Genomic DNA, 26,196 nt, shown 5'->3' on the forward strand with positions numbered 1-26,196 from the left:
TTCATTCAACAACACTTGAGTGAGTGAGTGAGTGAGTACAGTTTTACGCCACTTTTAGCAACATTCCAGCAATATCACAGCATCGGACACCAGGAATGGGCTTCACGCACTGTACCCATGTGGGAATCAAACCCGGGTCTTCAGCGTGACAAGCGAACGCTTTAACAACTAGTCTACCACACAGCAGAGAGATATCTGTGTGGGTACAGGTGGGTAATGAAGCTACCAGCAAGGTTTCCACGGTTATGTATCTTTCTAACACTTCAGTTGTAGGCCTTACTAACGAGTCAAAAAGACTTACATATTAATTACTCTTCATGGAGTAATTCATCTCACTAACTCTTCATGGTCATACATCTTACTAACTTTTTGAATCATAGGTCTTACTAACTACTCCCAGAGTTGTGCATTATACTAACTCTTCATCAAATCACACAGTATACTGAGTCCAACTAACTTTACAGTCGTATATACTTACCAACATCACAGAGGTACATCTTACTAACCCTTCACAGTGTCAAATATCTTACTGAGAACTGAGTTGTCCACCTTACCAACGTCACAGAACGTCACAGACCTACATCTTACAAACTCTTCACAGAGTCAAATATCTTACTGAGACCTGAGTTGTCCATCTTACCAATCTTCACAGATGTACATCTTACAAAACTCTTCACAGAGTCTTAAACCCTTATCTTACTGAGACCTGAGTTGTCCACCTTACATCTTACAAAACAGAGTCACAGAGGTACATCTTACTAACCCTTCACAGAGTCAAATATCTCACTAAGTCAACGTCACAGAGGTTCACAGAGTCAAATATCTCACTAAGTCACCAGTTGTCCGTCTTACAAACTTCACAGACGTACATCTTACAAAATCTTCACAGAATGATATATCTTACCAAGTCCTGAGTTGTCCACCTTACCAACGTCACAGAGGTACATCTTACCAACCCTTCACAGAGTCAAATATCTCACTAAGTCACGAGTTGTCTGTCTTACCAACTTCACAGACGTACATCTTACAAACTCTTCACAGAGTCATATGTCTCCCTGACCTTCACAGAGATGTATGTACCAACTTATTTACTCTTCACAGAGTTGTTCGTCCGTCTGACTGTTCACAGTGCATTAAGCCTTACTAACTCTCGTAACATTTCCCTGAGTAGAGTACTAACTTGAAGAAGAGTTCCCCAGCCTGTTTGTCAGAGATCCATGGAGGACAGAATCTGTAGGCAAGCTTGGCGCGGAAGTGTTGGCCGATGTGCTTGAGTACGTCCGACGTGGTGAACAGTTCGTCTGACAGAGTCTCCTGCAGCATGTTCACCACACACCTGGAATGAGTCAATAAAGAGATAAATATACTGTGTTTTCTATGTAGAGCTAAGTTACAAGCTGGTTTAATCGACCTGTGAAGATCTGAGTCAGTAACTAGGGGTGAAACTGTACACTCTTACCATGGTACGGTATTTATTGTGGTACGAGGCCTTCGGTTCGGTCTGTTTCTGTTTGGTATATATGAGGACTTATTTCCGGGAAAATAGCAGCCATCTAGCAAAGAAATGCGTTATATTTTGCCAAAATTGATTAGATTTCTAGACATTTTAGAAAAAAGGTTAATAAAATGATGATCACTGGATTGTCTGGTCCAGACTTGATTATTTACAGACCGCCACCAAATAGCTGGACTATGGCTGATATCACCATAAAAAAACAAACATATCAAACCAAAGCTGTTGTCATCATGCCAAACTGAACCTGGAACTCGTGTACAGTCTGAGAAAGTAAATGTTAAATTTAGCCTGGTATAATCTCGACACTGACAAAAAAGTCTGATTTTTCCATTTTGTGTGGAGTGAGTGCATGAGTTTAGTTTTACACTGCCTTTATCAATATTCCAGCAATGTCACGGCAGGGAGCCATTTTGTCTGGAGAAACTGTAACACAAGATCATAACGATTAACAAATTTACCAAGAAAGATGTAATTTTTAAAGTAAAATTAATAGTTTATACTTATCCTGACTCATGATCTTTTGCTTATCTCCCTTTCCCTTGCGAATGGTAGTGGAACACTTGAATCCCTTGAAGTTCCCGAAGCGGACGTAAAAATACACTCATCCACGTGTTACCTCCCTTGCCCTTTCCCGCGCAAACCATATCATGTGACGTGTCCATACTTGTCACTCTCTCCTTATTATCAGCCTCTGCACTTGGATCTGCTGTGAAATCTCAATTGTCTTCAACGGGGAGGTTGGGAGGGCTTCTCGTCATGAGTCAGGATAAGTATCAAATATTAAGTTTACTTAAAAAAATTACGTATTTTTCCTTATCCTGACTCATGATCTTTTGCTTATAGAATCCGACAGATTGGTGGTGAGTCAAGCCACTGGATTCAACAGCTGTCCTAAGATACGTCCTGTATCCCCCCCATGGGAACTGCTAACGGCATTTCCGTGATCCTATTCTTCAAACTTCCGTTATAACTTGTGGGGACCACTTCCTTGTCTTACTTTCATCTCAGACAAGTTGAATCATGTTGATTCATGTGGCTACAGATAAACTAGTATCTCCTATACTAGATATCTTATAACAACCCATAGATTATGATAAGATCCTATCATAAATGAGTTGCGACCCTTCCACTTACAGGTAAGGTTATTTATTACCCGTACAGGATCTTTAATCACTCATGCTAGCCTGTCTTAGACTGTGTGCATGGACTTTCAACTAGTACTATTCCTAAGTAAAAGTATCTACAAGTCAACGTGATAAAGGGTGAGATTTTTCCAATTCAGCGCCTTTGTGGAAAATTACCAGACGGAGGGCAAATCTACGTGTGCTAGCTTATCTACGCACCAGGAATCCTTCAACGAAGAGATTGTACCTCCTCACGTACCCCCTTTACTTCTACCTGAAGTATCTATGAGATCTACGACTGTTGACCTCTACTACTACGAGATCGTCCCCTACTACAGTCACAGCAGGAAGCTGTTGACGTACTACCTCTTACTTCTCGGAGTCAAGTTGAGGCACATAACTCTTCAGCATTCGCAAACGCTTCATCTACACCGTAGCAGTGTCAACCTATGCTGAATCGATGATGTCCATGATGGAACGTAGATTCCAGAAGGTATCGAAGGCTAAGGAAAGCCTCTCATCTACCGAAACCGTGCGCAAACCTAAGGATAGGTGCGAACCCACGGGCCTGCGCGAATCTACTCCTCTTGGATCTACACCTCAAGGCTACGTTGGAAACGTATACCTTAACGAAGGTTCACACAGTGGGACGACTCTGTCATCTTGGAGGGTGATAGAGATGACTTACCTACTCTATCTACGTCGAGAACATTGAAGGATCCTGCTCCTACACCTAGCCTCTCTAGAATTGAGATCTCATATTTCGCACAGACCAGAGGTTCGCGAAACATTCGCGAAGAGATAGCTCACCTCACAAGGTTCGCGAGGCGATGTATCTACTGATAGAGGTTCGCGGACAGAACACTCTCAAGATAGACGTTCGCATAGGGAGGAATCTTCAGATAGAGGTTCGCGAAGCGAGGATGAAGGTTCAAGAAGGGAAACAGGTTCGCAGATGGATGAACTGTGAGACCTAGCTCTAATAATCAGGAGACTTTGAACTTGCAAACGGACCTCCTCTTCACAGACTCATAAGTTACAGCATGGATTGCTAACGCACAGCTTTGAGAAAGCTACAGACATCTACAAGGTTTGAGAACTCTCAGATCTACAGGCAGATAACAGCAACGTAGACATCTACAGGGTTCGTGATACCCTAGGGTTACCAAACCCTTACATCAACAGGCAACTTGTAAAAAGTGAAGTTGACGATACGAATTTATTACCATAACGGCTGAATAAAACGAAGCATTGATGGAAACGGATGCTGAGGTCTTATACCAGGTAGCAGATGGCTCGCAAGTGCAGATATTGTCGCTCACTTACTCACCCAACCCAACAGAGACGCACTGCATATACGCTTGATGACTTCGAGCTCATAATATGATATCACTCAATGAAGCTGATAACTCAGTACTGGACAACCTTAAGACGCAAGCTGTTGGAAAGAGCTTAAGGTTAACATCGCCTTCAAGTATACTTGAACGGACGCATACAGATGATTGTATCAACACTCGCCACTCAGCATTGGGATTAGAATGATATCCTATCAACTAGATCTATACAGACATACGTCTCGACAGCCTCCTTCGTCATGCTCGGAATAAGTGATTCATATCACTAAACAAGATTTACACTTGGAGCAACCCTTAGTCAGGAGGCTTATATGAGCAGCGTAGGATTACGCGAGCTTTTACTCACAGATTTTATGGAGGCCAAGTGGCTACAACACTGGTGACGTCATGCTTGAAGCTGATTGGTCCACGTCAGACAACGCCTCCCACTGACAGAGCAGGCTCCAGCATGGTTTCTCATTGTAAACAAACCCGTGGTACGGAGGAATACTTCATCGGCAGCCTTGGAAACAGTATACAACGGAAACAGTATACAACTACGGCCTGTTATCATCATGGAAATCAAATAGATGTCTAGCCTTGACAACAGGATAAATGATGTTTATTTTGGAAGTTGTCGCTAATAGAAGTCGGTATGAGTACCTGTACCCTGCGATGCTACACGGGAGCCAGCCTTGCTATAAATAACAACGCTTCGATGTCAACACAGATCGCCTGCATATATAAGGGGAAGAATTATGTAGCAGAGGTTAGCACTTCCAATGGAACGTCCTATCGTTTGGAATATCGTAGGCTCTATGATTATTCATACGAATAACCAAGCCTATCGGCACCTATTACAAGATCTACGCAGTGCCAGATATCAGGACGGCATACAGGTTCTTCAAAGTGCCAATCAACTCAGAGAGCAGATGAACTTCTCAATTAAGTTGCTCACGCAACTAGGATGGCTAGTGAACCTGATGGAAATTGGAGTTAGAATCTATCAAGATCTTCAATTGCTGGGAATAATAATTATCCCAATACAGGATTGAAATGTGATCCCAGAAGATCATTGGGTCAAGATATTAGCCATGATTCAACAAAGCAGTCATCTCTCCGTTAACACTACGAACATGGCAAGTGCTACTCGGTCTGTTAACCTCGGAGCAGGACTTGACGCGCACAGGAAGGTTACAAATAAGACCGCTGCAACGGTTCCTGATAAAACATTTAGACAGCGTCGACCCTATCTTGCTGCCAGAAAACCTCAGGGAGATATCTACAGTGTTGGACACACAGGTCGAACGTTTGCTAAGGGACCTTATTTACAAGAGCCGACGTCCAACACGCATCTTTACGCTGATGCTCTGATGCAAGGATGGGTTCGCGCACATCTCAAGCGGCCCCTGAGGAAAGTGGTCCAAAATAGAACAGAAACTGCACATCAATCTGCTAGAGATGAAAGCAGTGATCAGCACGCCTTACAACTATGGTGAAGCTTGCTGAACAACAAGATGTTGATGATACATACGGACAACTCTACAGTAGCGTTCTCCATAAACCGCAAGGATCCACAAGGTCTCCAAGCCTATTGCAGCTCACTTTCCAGTTGTTCCAGATAACACAGGAAGCAAACGCCTGGATAAAGAAGCGTGTCACATATGGAGCCAAGAACGCATTGCGGCAGACGGCTCTCAAGAGCGACTACACCCGGTCACTCCACGGAATGGATGCCCCATCCAGAAGTAAGTTTGAACATAAAGATAGTATCCACTTGCCATAGACCTGTTTGCCACGAGGTTCAACAAACAACTAGAGACGTTCGTCTCACCAGTTCCAGATCCTCAAGCCTGGGCAACAGATGCACTGAGCATGTCGTGGGAAGGATTAAACAGCTACGCTTTTCCACCCACGATATTACTGCCAAAAGTACTGTTCAAGATCAAGCAGACTCAGATGCTACAACTGACTTTGGTTGCGCCTTACTGGCCAGTGAGAGCATGGTTCCCAGACCTGATAGGAGATCTTGGAAACCCAGTAATCAAGTTACCAGATTGGCCAAACCTACTAAAACATCCGCACACCAAGCAAGTCCACGGAAAACCAACAGTGTTCCAGCTACACGTGAGGACAGTATCAAAACATGCTTGAAGAAAAGAGGATACTCCGCCAGGGCAGCCAAAGCAGTAACGCTAGCGTTACGCAGATCGACTTCGTAGCTCATATGACGTCAAATGGCTAAAGTTTGACACTTATGCAAGGAAGGAAAGGCTTCATTATGCGATGATAGCCACTCATCCTCAAGTGGCGGAATATCTATGTCATCTTAGACAGACTAGACATCTGAAGGGTTCGACACTATCTACATACCTCGCTGCGATCAGTACAGTGATTACTTTGAAGTCAGGCATCAAGTTGACGAAAGTACCAGAATTACTTGCTCTGTTGAGATCATTTAAGCTGGAGGACCAGCAAAAGAAATTCAGAGCTCCAGCCTGGGATCTAAATGTAATTCTGCGTCATCTTACGAGTGATGTCTACGAACCACTAGGTCAGATTACACTCGAGCTGCTAACACAGAAAACGCTGTTCCTGCAGGCGTTAGCCAAAGCAGCTCGCATATTGGAGATACATGCCCTGGACTGTGGTCAAACTACTTTCTACAGAGGGCAAAATAATGCAGTTCATCTAGGACTTAGATGGGACTTTATTGCCAAGAACCAACTACCGTACCAGCGCTCTCTACAGTCCTTGGTCCACAGGATATAGACGACTTATCCTTGTGTCCAGTCAGAACCCTGAAGATATATCTTCAAAAGACTGAAACGAGGAGACAAAAATTCAAGCACCTGTTCATCCCAATATCAACACAGACTTCAGCAGAAGTCTCAAGAACGACCATATCGTTCTGGATGAGAGCCGTTATATTGAGAGCCTATAAAGCAGCAGGACTAGAACCTCCTAGAGCTTCCAACCCACACGAAGTCAGAGCACTGGCATCAACATTAGCTCTGCATGGAAATTGTTCTATACCAACAATTAAATGGAGGGCTGCTTTTCGAAAGTCGGACACGGTGTTTGCCAACCACTATCTCCTAGACATAGTCAACTAACGGTTCCGCAAAGGCGCTGAGTTGGAAAATCTCACCCTTTATCACGCTGACTTGTTGATAACTTTTACTAAGGAAAAGTTTCTAAGTCCATGCGCACAGTCTAGGACAGGCTAGCATGAGTGATTAAAGATCTTGTACGGGTAATAACCGTACCTGTACGTGAAGGGGTTGCAACTCATTTTATGATAAAGATCTTATCATAATCTCTATGGTTGTTTGTTATAAGATATAAGCTGAGATAAGATAATCCTTTAGGGAAGCAAACGGCATGTCATAACAATTTACAAATAATATCCAGTCCTGTCTATCTTCGGGTGGTCATGCCACCCATATATTTTGAGACATTTAATACGATGGCTGATTTAAGGTTTCCATTGGTATCATACCCTTTTACGTATCTCAACATAAACTTTATGATCCATAAATGAGACATATTCAACACACATGAAAAAGCATAAAATATCTTTGAGATGACCCCTTGTGCTTGTAGGCAGTATGTGCATTTCATGCAGGGTGAGTCAACGGTTCGTCGTCATACCTGGCTGAGCGACCTAATTGCCATCTATAGTCCGATCTATTGTTTTTAGTAGCTATTCGTATATTTTCTAAGTTTTGCCCCATTTTACGAGTAAACATGCTTTTCTGGAAATGCTATTACGCATCCCACAGAATGCCCAGTTAGGCCGATGTGGGTTATTTCGATACATGCTTTTCATAAATTTGTGAATTTTAGGGATACAAAGTAACAGCCAAAAACAGTTTTTTTCTATTTCCGACAGTACTTTAACTCATAATTCAGCCTCGAAATCATAGAGTAACATTACATTTCATTCTTGAGGTACTTATTTAGGAATCAAGAGAAAATAAATTCTAGCATACACACTGTCGGGTACCTTGCTGTAAACAAACAAGCAAAGCCAAGTTAATAATTCGAAGGAAGAAACAGATAGTTGATTTTTTTTGGGGTGGGTGGGGGTGTTTAATGCTTGAGTCAGCAATATTCCAGGTAAATGGCGGCGGTCTGCGAACAATAAAGTCTGGGCCAGACAATCAAGTGATCAACAGGGTGAGCTTCAATCTAGACAGTTGGGATATGATGACATGTGTCAACCAAGTCAACGTGTCTGACCTTCCGATTATGTTTGTTGCGTTAGTTGCTGCAGGATGTAATTTTGGCGGAATTTACCCTTTATAGAAGGAATCTTCTTCCTTCCCCTTGGTGAGCTCATCAAAGATGAACTTGTCTGTGCAATCTATCAGTCCCTGAAACAAACACCTACAGGCTTGTACATGTTAGAATTAGTGAAGTTGAAAAAGATATCAGAAAGGATTTACAGATATCCCTACCCCATTCACTGTATTGCGAAATATATATAAAATAATTAATAAAATACTGCAAAAAGCACACTTATGAACATTTTATGGATCACAATATGAACTATTAAATACTTTAATACTGAAAATCAGGGTGGTCCTTAACTTGTCTGTTGTTGAGTATATACTGCATGGTGTCTGATTATGCTCATCACAACTAATTGTGTCTTCACCATTCATTTTCCATGTAAAAATTTGTCATATGAAAATGATGAAAACCTATGCCTCATTAATAAAACTGTATTCCTACAACTCTGTATTGTCAGTTTTCTTAATAAGGGGACATTCATAATTTATGGCTGTGGGTGGGGAAGGAGGGGGGAAGGAATGATGATGATTTATATGGAAAAGCATGTACAATGCGAGTGACAGTTGATGCGAGTGAAAGTTGATGTACAAAGTAAATGACCCCCCTTGCATGTCATGTACAAAATCAATGACACCCACTTCCCTTGCCATATTTTTTAGTATAATTGTTTAATATTTTTATGCCCAAAATTGCTGACTCCTCCAGTACATGTGTACAAAACTGATGATCCCCTGCTACCTCCCCAGAACAAAATGGGTGACCCCCTCCTTAAAATCATCATCACCCCCTCTTGCCATAAATTATGAACGGTCCCTAAAACCGTTTCCCTACAAACAAACCTTGAGAATGGTCATAAGTGGGATGAAGAACATCTCCCGATTGTAGATGAAGCACGTCATCATGGCACCAGTGGTCAGATAGTGGAGGTACATGTTCTGAGAAACAAGGTCAGTGAGTGAGTGAGTGAGTGAGTAAGTGAGTTTGGTTTAACGCTGCTTATATCTATACAAGTTATACCAACCAATATATACTTTCGAGATATACTCTACAACATATGACTGACTGACTGACTGAGTATCGTTTTACGCCGTTTTTAGATATATTCCAGCAATATCACGGCGGGGGACACCAGAAATGGGCTTCAAAAATTGTACCCATGTGGGGAATCGAACCCGGGCTATGACCAAACGCTTTAATCACTAGGCTACCCCACCGCCCCCTACAACATATGACATATGTGACATACTGTATGATATTTTATACAAGATATACTATACAAGGTATATCATACAAGATATATACCAAAAGATACACTATTCAAGATTTAACATACAATATATACAGAAACATAAAATCACTACATTCAAGGGAAAGTTTTACAGTTTCATGTTAACACCACAGGACGCAGCAAGGATACCAGAACGGTAACTCAGGTTTCACTTCTGGGGAGCTTGATTGTTTCAGTGGTTGAGTTACCTGCCCCTCATGATCCTCCTTCACACATCGACAGGTGGCGCCATACTCTGTGTACCCATTCCCTCGCATCCGCCATCGATCTCGCTTGAAGCACAGAGGCTGATCCGGGATAAAAATACTGATTGATAATTTGACATCATTTGAAATCTAATCATGGTATACTTTTGTTAAAATGCTGCACTCAGCTATATTCTATATGGTGACCCATTCAAGCTGAGTGAGTGAGTGAGTATAGTTTTATGACGCACTCAACAATATTCCAGCTATATGGTGGCGGTCTGTACATAATAGAGTCTGGTCCAGACAATCCAGTGATCAACAGCATGAGCATCGATCTACGCATTGGGATATGATGACATGTGTCAACCAAGTCAGCGAACCTGACCACCCGATCCCGTTAGTCACCTCCTATGACAAGCATGGGTTACTGAAGATCTAACCCGATTCTAACTGTATTTCTACTCTGCGCACAAAATTGGAATTTGAGTTTGTTCCTGTATATGTCATATAACCCAGTCATTTCCGATGGGGATTTCTTGTTTCAATCCAGTGATCAACAGCATGAGCATCAATCCATGGAACAGGGATATGACTACGAACCTGACCACCTGATACAGTTAGTAGCCTCTTACGAAAACCAATTCTAAACTGGATCTTCAGTGATGGGCAGGAAGTAAAGGTATACTGAGAGCACTGATTTGTGACCACGTACACTCGGTCATATGTCATACACTAAAGATAGATACACTGATAAATACCTACCACGTTTCTCCTGTTCATAATTAACATCCGTATGACTTTCTCATTTCCATTGACCACAAAGTAAGTACAGCCTCAGCAAGTAAATACCTCAACATGATGTGTAAAGAAGCTTGTGTGTTGTTTAACCAGCAAGTCCAATATACTTATTTTCAACAAAATCAAGATGATCAACAGCACTGGGATATGATGACATGTGTCAACCAGGCCAGCAATGAGCCTGACCACCCTGTGTTGTTTGTTAAACGCCACACTCTGTCATACTACAGCTTGTGTGTTGTTTAACTCAGCTTCCATTAATTGTAAATAATCTGGGAAGATTGGTTGCAGTGACTGTACGACCAAGCAATCAATCATGTTTTCTCATAATCGAACACAAACAATTCTGGAACACTTGTTTTCATAAACAAGGTTGGTTTTGTCTGTTACATTTCATAAGCACTACAAGCTCGTTCCAAGTCATGATTGAATATATCTTAAAGACTCTAAGAAATTTATGTTCCTTACATACTTGTCATCCTTTAAAGATATGAAATTTTGCACCAAGAAACCCCAAAGAACTACATGTTTTTTTCCCTTATTTGAGCATTAATAAAAATAACCATGAACATTTCATAAATGACGATAACCAATTATTTTCGATGATTGATCGGTTGTAATGAACCAATCATCAATTATGAGATTTTAACCAATTCCCAACACTAATAATGACAGCCTGTAAACATTCAAGTCTGGACCAGACGACACAGTGTTCAAACGCATTAATCTACGCAACTGGGATACAAAGACATTCATCCATCAAGTCAGTGAGAATGACCACCAAATCCTATTCATTGCTGACCAGCAGATGGCTGAAGACCAATTCTAACCCGGATCTTCACAGATGGTGAGTGAGTGAGTGAGTGAGTGAGTGAGTGAGTGAGTGAGTGAGTGAGTGAGTGAGTGAGTGAGTGAGTGATGAGTGAGTGAGTGAGTGAGTGAGTGAGTGAGTGAGTGAGTGAGTGAGTGAGTGAGTGTGTTTGAGTGAGTGAGTGTGTGTGTGTGTTTGGGTGGGCGAATGAGCGAGCGAGCATGGTTCTACACCGCTTTTAGCAACATTCCAGAAGTAGCATGCATATATGGGCTTCACACATTGTACCCACGCTGGCAATCGAACCCGGGTGTTCAGCATGACGAGAGAACGCTTTACCCACTAGGATACTCCACCACCCCTAATGAATATGGGACACATTTCCGCAACAAGTGAACTAAATCTGAAATTATGATCTCAAATTGAGCACACAAACCTCTTCATCTTCATTCCGCTGGACCAGCTGTGCTGGCGTCAGTTTGGACAAATTACAAAGGTCAGACTGAAAAATAATAAGAAATCTACACATGATTAACAAAATCTTCTGAGTCTACTTGTCTTACACTATCACTTTGCAATATTTTAACTGAAATTTAGTATCCTACACTGAACAAATATTATACAGAATACAAGTTGGGGAATGAATATTTGAGTTCAATAATCATTTTGTAGTGAAAATTGATCAACATAAGCATATCATGAAAGAGACCTTGACTTAGAAATGTGCCCAAATAAATGTTCACTTACTTTCACCATGAAGGGCAGGTGCCCCAGTGACTGTTCCTTGACCTTCCCATGATACCTTCACCATGAAGGGATCACCATAATGGGCTAACTGGTGCACCAGTGACTGTCAGTGAACATTACCTTCACCATGATGGGCAGGTGCCCCAGTGACTGTTCTCTTTACTCACCATTGCCCACTATTCCGACCTTCCTTCACCATAATGGGCAGGTGCCCCAGTGACTGTTCTCTTTACCTTCACCATGATGGGGCAGGTGCCCCAGTGACTGACATGATGGACAGGTTTGAAGGGCAAACCCCTTTCACCATGATGGGCAGGTGCCCCAGTGACTGTTCCCTTCACCTTCACCTTAATGGGCAGGTGCCCCAGTGACTGTTCCCTTACCTTCACCATGATGGGCAGGTGCCCCAGTGACTGTTCCCTTACCTTCACCATGATGGGCTTCACTCATGATAAGGGGCAGGTGGCCCCAGTGACTGTTCCCTTACCTTCACCATGATGGGCAGGTGCCCCAGTGACTGTTCCCTTACCTTCACCATAATGGGCAGGTGCCCCAGTGACTGTTCCCCCTTACCTTCACCATGATGGGCAGGTGCCCCAGTGACTGTTCCTTACCTTCACCATAATGGGCAGGTGCCCAGTGACTGTTCCCCTTACCTTCACCATGATGGGCAGGTGCCCCAGTGACTGTTCCCCTCACCATAATGGGCAGGTGCCCTGACTGTTCCCTTACCTTCACCATGATGGGCAGGTGCCCCAGTGACTGTTCCCCTTTACCTTCACCATGATGGGCAGGTGCCCCAGTGACTGTTCCCTTACCTTCACCATGATGGGCAGGTGCCCCAGTGACTGCTCCTTCCCTTACCTTCACCATGATGGGCAGGTGCCCCAGTGACTGTTCCCTTACCTTCACCATAGGCAATGGGCATAATGTGGTGCCCCAGTGACTGTTCCCTTACCTTCACCATGATGGGCAGGTGCCCCAGTGACTGTTCTCTTACCTTCACCATGATGGGCAGGTGCCCCAGTGACTGTTCCCATGATTACCTTCTTACCACCATGATGGGCAGGTGCCCAGTGATGGGCAGGTGCCCCAGTGACTGTTCCCTTACCTTCACCATGATGGGCAGGTAACCCCAGTGACTGTTCCCTTTACCTTCACCATGATGGGCAGGTGCAGTGTGCCCAAAGTGACTGTTCCCTTACCTTCACCATGATGGGCAGGTGCCCCAGTGACTGTTCCCTTACCTTCACCATGATGGGCAGGTGCCCCAGTGACTGTTCTCTTACCTTCACCATGATGGGCAGGTGCCCCAGTGACTGTTCCCTTACCTTCACCATGATGGGCAGGTGCCCCAGTGACTGTTCCCTTACCTTCACCATGATGGGCAGGTGCCCCAGTGACTGTTCCCTTACCTTCACCATGATGGGCAGGTGCCCCAGTGACTGTTCCCTTACCTTCACCATGATGGGCAGGTTCCCTTACCTTCACCATGATGGGCAGGTGCCCCAGTGACTGTTCCCTTACCTTCACCATGATGGGCAGGTGCCCCAGTGACTGTTCCCTTACCTTCACCATGATGGGCAGGTGCCCCAGTGACTGTTCCCTTACCTTCACCATGATGGGCAGGTGCCCCAGTGACTGTTCCCTTACCTTCACCATGATGGGCAGGTGCCCCAGTGACTGTTCCCTTACCTTCACCATGAGGTGGGCAGGTGCCCCAGTGACTGTTCCCTTTACCTTCACCATGATGGGCAGGTGCCCCAGTGACTGTTCCCTTACCTTCACCATGATGGGCAGGTGCCCCAGTGACTGTTCCTTACCTTCACCATGAAGGGCATGGGCAGGTGCCCCAGTGACTGTTCCCCTTACCTTCACCATGATGGGCAGGTGCCCCAGTGACTGTTCCCTTACCTTCACCATGATGGGCAGGTGCCCCAGTGACTGTTCCCTTACCTTCACCATGAATGGGCAGGTGCCCCAGTGACTGTTCCCCTTACCTTCACCATGATGGGCAGGTGCCCCAGTGACTGTTCTCTTACCTTCACCATGATGGGCAGGTGCCCCAGTGACTGTTCTCCTTACCTTTTCACCATGATGGGCAGGTGCCCCAGTGACTGTTCCCTTACCTTCATGGTGAAGGGCAGGTGCCCCAGTGACTGTTCTCTTACTTTTATTATGATGGGCAGGCGCCCCAGTGACTGTTCCCTTACCTTCATGGTGAAGGGCAGGTGCCCCAGTGACTGTTCTCCTACTTTTACCATGATGGGCAGGTGCCCCAGTGACTGTTCTCTTACCTTCACCAAGATGGGCAGGTGCCCCAGTGACTGTTCTCTTACCTTCACCAAGATGGGCAGGTGCCCCAGTGACTGTTCTCTTACCTTCACCATGATGGGCAGGTGCCCTAGTGACTGTTCCCTCTCTTCAATCAGATGACTCCCAACATAGCATCCAACGTGGATTTCCAGCAACCCCTTGTAGCTCATACCCCTCTGTCGACACTATAGACCAAGCAACATACACCTATAGACCATCCAGGCAATGGCTGCCATCGTTAAACATTTTTAGAGACACATTAGCTAGGTTTATTCCATCTGAGTAAACATATGCTCAGTATTGATCGTTACACTGCTATACTGAGTCTAACAAACCCTAGTAGGTCCCGTCAGCTAACCCTTTGGACTGACCATTCAGAACACAGCTTACCAAATCGCGAAAGTTAACATTCACACATACCGTTTGAACCTTTACCTAAAAAACTTGAACAATTCAGAATGCTATTTTAGGCATTACCGCTTCCGAGTGACACACATGGAGGACGCAATGAGTAAATGGTCACTGTAAATAGTGTTTTTGTCAATATTCATGGATGTCATCTTGCGGAAATATGAGCTAATAGTAACCATGTCATTAGAAATCCCTGAGCGTATATACTGCAGGTCAAATATCTGTATTTTATGCAGAATTTTGTTTGTTGATATATCAGTGTCAGCGACCAGGGAAGAGAAAATTTAGAAAAAGTTTGCAAGTGGTGCCGAACCCTAACAAGTAGTCATAGGTCGCTCAAAGGTTAGTTGACGCGACCTTCTACTAGGGTTTGTTAGACTCAGTATAGCAGTGTAACGAATAATACTAAGCCTAAGTTTACTTAGACTGGGTTTATTCATACAAAACATCGAAGGTGTTGCAGATACAGAGACATAAAAAATGTAACCATGATACATTGGTTATCAAATATTTTTGATTGTTTGCTGGTTAACCCCGCACTCGGCAATATTCAAGCTATATAGAGGTGGTCTGTAAGTATCTGAGTCTGGACCAGACAATCCAGTGATCAAGAGCATGAGCACCAATCTACGTAATAGCGGTGCTAGCGAGCCTGACCACCCGATCCTGTTAATAGCCTCTTACGACAAGCTTAGGTTACTGCAGACCAATTTTAACCTGGATTTTCATGGGTCGGCAATGTATCATATTTGAAACTTAAGTCAGGTGAGCTAAAAATGTAAAATGTCTACAGCAGTATTAGAAATTTTAACTATAAATTGTATAATCATATACTTATCCTATCTCATGTTATGCACTTCTCTCTCTCTTCTACGACCATGGCGTGGAAACGTGCTGTAGGCTAAGTTGAATCAAATCATCTTGGCCTCTGTCCTACCTGACCTCTGCCCTCACTCAGATTGCTGATCTGTCAATCATCTCTGTAAAGCGTGCTAAGCGCTCAGATGGTCACATGACATCCCACTAATGTCATTCTCGTCTTGGAGCTGCATGTAATCTGTGATGCGGGGAAGGTCGGTACCATAAAAACTCCAGCACAGACATTCCGTTCGACAAAGCGGTTATGGAAGGTAAATCAATTCCTTCAGGTTTAATTGTCGGCCTCGAGAGACGGGCGTAGAAATCGCTGTATTGGGCAAAGCTGGAGATGGCCTCTGTATGTTAGGGTTTGGGCTGAAGTCAGAAGGCCTAGCAACTATTGCCACTGAAGAAGGGATCTCTCCTCAGACAGGAAATGTTCAATCAGCCAAACTACCATGACAGTACTGAAGAAGTGCTGAATGTAGTAGGTTCGGGGCATGGAGATTGTCAGTCAATCTACAGGAACGTTCACATTGTACACAGATTGATGAAAATCGTACAGTCTGTGATTGCAAGAACGTATGGTTCACCAAATGAAGTGTTGGTCCGCCAGATGGAGTGAGAAAATTAGTAGATGTGATGCATGGGATCGTCAATCTACCGGAACATTCGTAAAGTTGATGGAATGGCGGAGGTAAAATGACCGGTGACCCCAGGAATGTTTGTAAGGGAGACGAAGGTAGTAAAATCTATGCCTGCGTACCGTCTGGACATAGCTGCAGTGAAAACTGAACTGAGGGCTTAATCTAGGAACTGAGTAACCCTAGCCAAAGTGAAAGCGTTCTCGGGTGATTCTGTCTGACACCCTCGGTAAACTGTTTCTCTCAGCTGGCTGACGAATCTCGACATAATCACTCTTACCGGGAATAGCACCGTTCATCATCACTGGAAATTAAAGGCTGGGATAGTTATCCGCTTTGTGGGACCAAGACTAGTCTGTCAGGGCACTTCACAGTCACTCTAATCATCAAAAGTCTCCGGTAATCAAACAGTAGTCCGCCATTGCAAATGCTACCCACAATGCAATAGTGACAAAATCCGAACAACAAGGTCTTCGGTTAACCAGGCGAGTCCCAACCCATAAAATCCGGGCTAAGGGACGCTAGCTACTTGATCAAACATCACTGCTGGTACCACACACAGAAACTTGACACATCTGTCCAGAAACTAGCTGATGATGTGAAAGCCCAGTGATACACCATAATGCTGCTACAAGTAGTCTGTAGTAACAGGACTCAGTGAAGTGTCGTAAAATATTCTTGAATATCAAGCTGGTCCAGGAATGCACAACTGGGTGGTTGTAGAGCTGATATCTACGTTGAAGGGTAGATTCGTTGAATCAAAGCATTCATCAAAGGTGAAGATCGGAAGGGAGATTACGGGGGAATCTGGAAAATCCGGGATCGTCAATCGCCGCCGTAATTTAAAGGCCTGTGCTACTGAATAACTACTACCTCTGTACAACCAGCAGAAACGATGCACTAACTGGAAGTGCCGCACTTGATGGAAGCATTGATACATAAGAGAGCGGCGCATTGGAGGAAAGCGGCGCTCTGGATACGAGCAGCACACTAGTAGATAACATGGGATTGAATGAAAGCGGCGCATTGGGACAAAACACTGCACTTGGCTGAAGTGGCGCATTGGTGTGTAGAGACTAGTGTTGGGAATTGGTTTAAAGCTCATAATTGATGATTGGTTCATTACAACCGATCAATCATCAAAAATAATTGGTTTGCGTCATTTATCAAATTTTCCTGGTTATGTTTGTTAAGGCACAAAAAAGAAAGAAAGAACATGTAGTTCTCTCGTGTTTTTTCGCAAATTGCACAAAATGCATTTGCAAATTTTACATCTTTAAAGGATGACTAGTGTTTTAGGAACATACATTTCCTGGAGTTGTTGATAAATTTAATCATGACTTGGAACGATCTTGAAGTTTTTGCAATGTAGAGACAAAATCAACCTAATGAAAAATATTGCTATTGCAAACAAGTGTTCCAAAATTGTTTGTGTTGAAGTTGGAAAAATTGTTGAAGGTAAACTCGCAGTAGAAAAAAATCACTGTAGGAAAAGTACTTTGTGAACTAGCAAACAAAGTCATGTTGACAGTAGGCGCATAGGGGTAATCAGATGATTCAGCGAATGCTGACAGTTCGGCAAACACTGTCGGATCAGCGAATACTGTTGGAGTGGCGATCTGGTATGGTTTGGCGACCAGGATCGGTTCTGAGATCTAGGTTGGTTCGACGATCTGGATCAGATAGGTGATCTGGTTCGGACAAGTTATCTGGTTCGGCAGGGTGATCCGGTTCGGCCGCGTGATCTAAAGCGATGGGTCAAACGTGACCGGTGCACTCGTCTAAAACGCTGTACCATACAGTAATGGTGTACTGGACTAAAAACAGTTTACTAGGTTGAATCCATGTTCCAATCGAAAAGGCACACTGGGCTGAAGAGTTGATCCAATCGAAAGTGGCGCACTGGGCTAATGAGTTGGACCGAACGAGAGTGGTGAGCTGAAGTGAAAAGGTGCACTGGCCTCTTCTTCCCTCTATGAGAGCGACGCACTGGCACAAAGTGCTGGACCGAACTGAAACGGTGAAACTGTGACGGTGAAGTATGAAGTTCACTACCCGAGTGGGGAAGTCATCCTGTCCCGATCCTGGACTTGAAGTCTGGGTCGGAATAACCAAGGTCATTCTCGCTGAGGTAGGAATCCGATGCTGCATCGAGAAATCTTTGTCCGGAGATGGTGATGAACGGCGAGCTGTTTGGTACGGACGATCTCGCTTCAAATGTTGAGATGAGGATGGACCCTCAAAAAGCCTCCGACGATCCCTGTCTACCACTCGCCTTGTGCCCATTCCACGATAACGGAGAATACTTCATCGTCCAAATTGGCACAATAAGAGCAATGGTGAGGCCCGTCACACCATCCGATACAATCAACGCACAGTGTATGAGGGTCAGCGGCAGGAAAAGTTACTTCTGTAATTGTCACAGTGTTATCTCTTCCGAGGAAGATCGATTACTTTACCCATGATGAAAAGTAGAGTGAGTGAGTGAGTGAGTTTGGTTTCACGCCGCTGTTAGCAATATTCCAGCAATATCACGGCAGTGATCAACGGCGGGGGACACCAGAAATGAGCTTCACACATTGTACCCATGTGGGGAATCGAACCCAGGTCTTCGGTGTGACGAGCGAACGCTTTAACCATCAGGCTACCCCACCGCCCCTGAAAGAGTATAATACACGTCCACACCAGTGGGCGACAAGAAAGAGAATGACAGTAGTGGGATGTCATGTGACCATCTGAGCGTTTAGCACGCTTTACAGAGATGATTGACAGATCCAGCAATCAGAGTGAGGGGAGAGGTCAGGCGGGACAGAGGCCAAGATGATTTGATTCAACTTAGCCTACAGCACGTTTCCATGCCATGGTCGAAGAAGAGAGAGAAATGCATACCGTGAGATAGGATAAATTTTTTAAAAAATGTAAATTTTGCAGTGAAAAAGCAAAATATATTCTTTACCAACAAAAAAGGGATTTCATATGTGTGCATCATCTTGGGATAAACTTATAATACACTATCAACATCATCAAATATTTACTGAGCATGGTCCCATTCCACAATCTGACTAATGATACATGAGTGAGTGAGTGAGTGAGTGAGTGAGGTTAGTTTTATGCCGCACTCAGCAATATTCCAGCTATATGGAGGCGGTCTGTAAATAATCGAGTCTGGACCAGACAATCCAGTGGTCAACAACATGAGCATCGATCTGCACAATTGGGAACCGATGACATGTGTCAACCAAGTTAGCGAGCCTGACCACCCGATCCCGTTAGTTGCCCCTTACGACAAGCATGGGTTACTGAAGATCAATATTCTAACCCGGACCTTCACGGGTATGTTATAATACAACAGTCATACCTCTATGGTAAAGAATAAGATGTTATACAGTAAATATGACCTCTTCATGGGACTGATATCATAACCAATGACTGATGTGTTTAATACAGAGGCAATAAAATATAACCAACTGACAAGTATTGGACAAGTATTGGACAAGATCAAGTACTGGGCAAGTGTTGGAAGAGCACTGGACACGTACTGGGCAAGTGTTGGACAAGTATAAATAAGTACTGAACAAGTATTGGGCAAGCACTGGACAAATACCTGACAAGTACTGGGCAAGTACTGGACAACTATTGGGCAAGTACTGGACAAGTACAAATAAATACTGGATAAATACTGGTCAAGCATTAGACAAGTATTGAACAAGTATTGGACAAGTACTGGACAAGTACTAGACATTTTCTGGATAAGTACTGGACATCTAATGGACAAGAACACAGTCTTGATTCCATGTTGGACTTACCTCGGTGGGGAACACCTGGAAGGTGCTGGCATGCTTGTTGTTCTCGGACACACATGGTGAGCCCAGCGACGGATTCTGAACAAACAAACAATGGACAGATGTGTAAACAATACATTTAGAAATAGTTTAACGTTGAATGTGTACAGATGTGTATGATCACTGACTAAAAACTTAGATTCAGAATTCAGACACATTACCATGATCATGAGCAAAATCTTACTTCTTGTAAATCAGCTTGGAATTTGCTGAGTGAGTGAGTGAGTTTAGTTTTATGCCACACTCAGCATTATTCCAGCTATATGGCGGCGGTCTGTAAATAATCGAGTCTGGACCAGACAATCCAGGGATGAACAGCATGAACATCAATCTACGCAATTGGGATACGATGACATGTGTCAACCATGTCAGAGAGCATGACCACCCGATCCCTGGAATTTGCTGGAAATGGTATGTATTGGACAGAGCTCTGTATTAATGAGGTGACATTGGACAGATTCATACAGTATAATGCTGGCAACAGAATTAACATACAATAAATTCTAACACTATTGTCAGGTATTGTATAACACCACATTCAGCAATATTCCAACTAAGAAATAAGTCAGTAAATAAAGAAGTCTGAACCAGACAATCCAGTGATTGTTGGGCATTGATTAATGCAACTGGAATATGACGATGTGATCAACCAAGTCAGCGAGTCTGACTGAACTGAACTTAATTACTTTCAGACAGACCACTAGTTGCCTCTTAAGTCAAGCTTGTATGAAACCTTTCAGGGAAGCTATAATCTTACCTGTAATTCCTCCGCAAATTGAAAAGAAATATACTCACTGAAAGGGACAATGTTACTTGATCATTGTTGGGAAGTTGAAACCGTAACGGGGCAATATCCTGAAATATAAACATTCCAACCGAAATGAGTCTAATAAAAAACAACCCACAAATGAGGGAAAGACTTCTGCCTGTAACACCCATCTTTGGTTTTTTATCATTCTATGCCTAAGAATAGATGGTATCATATTTCATATTGTTCAACATTTTCTGTAGATATTTTCATTAGTTTCTTTATTGTTGAGATTACTTTCCCTTTAATTTTTATTTCACTACATCACCAATTTACATTTTGACATTTCAAGAGGGGATTCCAGGCAGAACTCTTACTTAAAGAGCTCTTTGAGCTCAGCTAAAAACATTAATTTCAATGTCAAATCTTCAAAACGAAAAGCTACACCAAATTCAGCAATCTTTCGGAAAGAGTTCCTTCTGTTCCCCCAACTCTAAACCTAACCCTAACTTAAATTTTGGACTTTCAGTCATTTTGTGAGTTCTCTAGTAATTCTTGTGTTAGGTTTTGTTAATAATGTTACTATATTTATTAATATTACTTGGGATGGGGGAACGGGAAGAACTCTGGATAGATTTCCACCTGTAACCCCCGTATTTCTTTTAATCATTATATGCCTAAGACTATACGCCTATGTTTTTTTTATAAACAGCATATACCTAACCCGAAACCCTTACCCTAAAACCTAGCCCCAAACCTAACCTTAAACCCTCGAAATAATCCTCATAAATAGAATACATTTCGAGCGGGGGTTACGGGCGGAACTCTTACCAGAACTCTTACCAATCTTTCTTGTGCTGTTCTGTTTTACATCAATGATATACTGAACAAACAAATAGGATTCATTAATAAATATGGGGACATTTTAGGGTGGTAAAAAATGGACACACAATTTAATTAAAATATCCACCAACATATTTGTAACTGGCGTGGTCTGGCATATACCACAAAGGCAAACATTTCTTGTAGATGTCATTTAATGGCAATAATAACTGAAGAAGGCCCAAGTGTATGGCCCTGTGCCCTTTGCATCCCAAACGTCAGGAAATATGTTTGCTACACCTCTATAAGCTATTGTGAGCGATGACCAGTGACCAGACAGACTGAAGTGAATAGGGAAGCTGACCAACAAAACACCCTGCTATTGAATATAAGGGGCCTGGGGCTGGGGCAAGACAATAGAGATAATAGACATGATGATAGACTGACTGACTGCCTGACTGAGGAATCAAAGTGGAACTAAACCCAATCATGCCTTACATATGTATTTTATAATGAAGTTGAAAAATAATGTTTGGGCAGACTGACTGACTGACTGAGTTTGGTTTTACGCCGCTTTTAGCAATATTCCAGCAACATCACGGCGGGGGACACCAGAAATGGGCTTCACACATTGTACCCATGTGGGGATTCGAACCCAGGTCTTCGGCATGACGAGCCAATGCTTTAACATTAGGCTACCCCACCGCCCCGACATGATAGACAACACAAGCACAAAGGTGACTACGCTATTGTGAGAGTGAAGCAGGTTAGATTGAGTGGTTAAGCTAGGGCAATACTTAGTGATGAAAATACAAATTAAAATACACTTGCTAGTATATACATACTTACATACTCCTACATATTCATGATTTTTAAATTTTATGTTTTGTATAGATTCTTTGAAAAACTCATGATTTGTGGTCTTCGGTTTTTCAAGGCACTGTATATACCGGTATACTAACAGGCTGTTAGCATGGTTAGAACATGACCACTTGTTTGCAAATGACAACTTTTGATATTTTTTTAGTCATTAGTCATGTGGATATAGTACTATCACATATACAAACAGATATTTTACTGATATTCTGCTATTTCAAGGACAGTTGACATTGGCCTGTACTCATGCATTCCTCTTTTCACATTGACATGTACACAAGCAGTCCTGAAGTTATTGTGTAGAGATATGTAACACGCCTTTCAAATGAGGAATCGGACTGTGACAGAGCTACAGATAACGTTTTGGGTCATTGAGTTATGTACTCACCTGTGTTCATCTCAATTGTGTATCCTAATTTTCCTTCGAGTAACCAAATATATTGTACCCACCTCAATCCAACTCAACTGGGTATTTTACCATTTTCCATAAATTTGTATAAAATAATAAAGTTTAATGTTGGTTTATGTGTTTGCTATTCATATTTGATCTGTAATATGAAAAACAATAAGAAAGACTGCAAGTAGCCAAGTTCACGAGTTATCTGTATATCTGCTGTGACTCCCTTGACACATGCAGACTCCTAAGTGACAGTGAATGGGGAACAGACTGGGATTTATCCCGAAATGGACAAGGACTGTTCTTGAGGAACACACTAGGAGAGTTATCGAGGAACGTACCAGGACCGTTCATGAGGAACAGACAAGAAAAGTTATTGGGGAAAGGACTAGAACAGATATCGGGGAACATACCTTGACTGTTCTTGAGGAAAAAAATAGGAGAGCTATCGGGAAACGTACCAGGACCGTTCATGAGGAACAGACTAGGAAAGTTATTTGGGAAAGGACCAGAACCGTTATTGGGGACCAGACTAGGTGACGACTGAGTAGCCAGGAAGTGAGTATGAGAGAGTATGCTTTTTCTCCACTTTTAGCAATATTTCAGCAATACAATGGTGGGGGACATCATCAGGGAGCTACCAGGACAGTTCTTACGGAATGGACAATGGCAGTTATCAGAGGTTACCATTACACTAAGTTACAGTTATTGGGGTACGGACAAAGTTATTTGTATGACAGAATCTGAGACAACTGGGTTCACTGACCTTGACGCTGCTAATTCATTACTTACATCAACTGCTGCTTGAAGACCTTCATGAATCAGATAGTTGAACGACTCTATGTGAGGTTTAAGCAGATCATGAAGGAGCTGTAAAGTAAAGATGCAATACACATGAGGAATCAAAGTGGAACTAAACCCAATAATGCCTTACATATGTATTTTATAATGAAGTTGAAAAATAATGTTTGGGCAGACTGACTGACTGACTGAGTTTGGTTTTTACGCCGCTTTTAGCAATATTCCAGCAACATCACGGCGTGGGACACCAGATATGGGCTTCACACATTGTACCCATGTGGGGATTCGAACCCGGGTCTTCGGCGTAACGAGCCAACGCTTTAACCACTAGGCTACCCCACCGCCCCTTGTTTGGGCAGAAACAGCCACATTACAAATCTACTTACTGTTTTTCCTTAGCTCAGATTTCTAACCTACTTAGAATATTGTACTCAAATCATGCCTCAATATTTTCACTCAATATCTTTACTATCTACATAAAAAAGTTGACATGTAATATTTTCAGTGGAGAATATGGAGATAAATAGTGTGTTCAATATACAGCTAGAATCAATTTAACGTTCATTTGGCAGTTGCTTAATTGGTTCCATATTCAATAAAGCATGGTTATATGTACAGTTTAACTAGATTTATGTCGAAAACATGGTATGTTTATCTTGTAATTATATGCCAGTCACAAATAGTATAGTTTGGATAAATATTGCATGTACTGCACTTTACTGGGCACACTTTTTCATATTTAAATTAGCCCCGTGTGGAGGATCGAACCAAGTTTCCCGGCCTGCACATGTTGAAGCTGAGCTTGACAAATGAGTTAATCTAACACCCCACCACAGGACTATGGGACCCATCACAAATTCGTCATTGGCACTGAATAGGTTGTGCAGCAGCCATTTTCTCTGCAAAACTCAAAATATGATAAGTGCTTTAGATTTCTTCATCAAAAGAGGTTGCTAAGGGACCGTACATAATTTATGGCTATGGAGAGTGATGATGATCTCAAGGCATGGTCACCAATTTTTTCTTGGGAGCTGGGGGGGGGGGGGGTGGGTGGGGTGTCAGCAATTTTGTACACACGTACTATGGGGGGGAGCAACTTTGTACATAAATATATGTTTAAACTTATATTTAGAAATTATGGGAAGGGGAGGGGGGTCACTGATTTTGTACATGACATGCAGGGGTCACTTATTTTGTACATAAATTTTTTGGGGGCATTCACACTGTACATGCTTCTCCATGAAAATCATCATCAACCCCCCTAGACATATATTATGAACGGTCCCTAACCCCAGAGAGCATATTATAAATAATCAGAGCTACAGATAATCGCAAAAAGGTGCCAAGCCCTAATGAACGACACACAGGCTTAATCGGAAAGGTGATCAAAGATAGAATAGAAACGGTTGTTTAAATTCCTAACCCAAGCATTATTATTAACGCTGAAATACAGTCTATGACGTCTTAGTTTGGGTCGTGCTGCCTAAACCTCGCCATAAAATATAGAAATACGATGTTAATTGTTATTAAAATTTAGAATTAAAATTAGAATAATAATTCAGCATTATTAACGCTACGTTTCCTAAATCTCCATTAAGGACGTGTCAGCAGAATGCAGTAGAAATTTATAATGATATTTGAAGTTTGTCCCATCAATTCGCCAGTCGCCACGCCATCGTCGTGCGCGAAAACTAAGGGTCTAAACATGAATATACATACATGGCAAATGCCGACTGAGACACGTTATTATAAGCATTTCATAAATAGTTCACCTTGTGTTGTTGAGCGTTTGGTTTCCCAAAATCTGGCACAGTCAGATGTTTGAAGTTTAACTCCTCCACGAATTGTTCTGTATCACTTGCCATTTTGCCATGTGCTTATACAGTTTGACAACTTCCGCTACAGAACTCCGCACCGAGTGGACAGGAATCTAATTATACCGCACGGAGACAGTACCGCTATGCTACGAGTTTTCAATGTTCAGCGATCCTCACAGCGATGGTGAGCGGTGTATAGAGTTTTGTATGCAACCGAAGGTGTATTGTTTGTCTGTCTCACAGTGCCTGGTAATGGTGATCCGATTAATTGAAATAATCGAAGATTGGTCGCAGTGACTAAACGACCAAGCAATCGATCATGTTTTCTCATAATCGAACACAAACAATTAAGGAACACTTGTTTCCATCAACAATATTATTCACAAGGATGGTTTTGTCTGTTACATTTCATAAGCACTACAAGCGTTCCAAGTCATGATTGAATTTATCTTAAAGACACCAAGAAATTTATGTTCCTAACATACTAGTCATGTGAAATTTGGCAAAAAACCGCCTTATTTTTTGTGCATTAACAAATTTCATAAATGACGCTAACCAA

General features: G+C 42.7%; 1 protein-coding gene across 1 annotated transcript in view; it reads right to left on the reverse strand.

Moving 5' to 3' along the window:
• LOC124261445 (DNA-directed RNA polymerase I subunit RPA2-like) overlaps nt 1-25,773 on the reverse strand; it is a 60,369-nt gene extending 34,596 nt beyond the window's left edge. The window contains 11 exon segments of the mRNA XM_046695763.1: nt 1,181-1,336; nt 8,277-8,353; nt 9,113-9,208; nt 9,750-9,848; nt 10,512-10,582; nt 11,791-11,860; nt 14,487-14,606; nt 20,141-20,215; nt 20,972-21,031; nt 23,812-23,889; nt 25,593-25,773. Of these exon segments, the coding sequence (XP_046551719.1) occupies nt 1,181-1,336; nt 8,277-8,353; nt 9,113-9,208; nt 9,750-9,848; nt 10,512-10,582; nt 11,791-11,860; nt 14,487-14,606; nt 20,141-20,215; nt 20,972-21,031; nt 23,812-23,889; nt 25,593-25,685 (995 nt within the window). The 5' untranslated portion in view covers nt 25,686-25,773.
• Nucleotides 25,774-26,196: the final 423 nt, after the last annotated feature.

This window comes from Haliotis rubra, unplaced genomic scaffold (assembly GCF_003918875.1).
Source record: "Haliotis rubra isolate DU_JTF1 unplaced genomic scaffold, ASM391887v1 Scf1194, whole genome shotgun sequence".
Classification (NCBI taxonomy): domain Eukaryota; kingdom Metazoa; phylum Mollusca; class Gastropoda; order Lepetellida; family Haliotidae; genus Haliotis; species Haliotis rubra.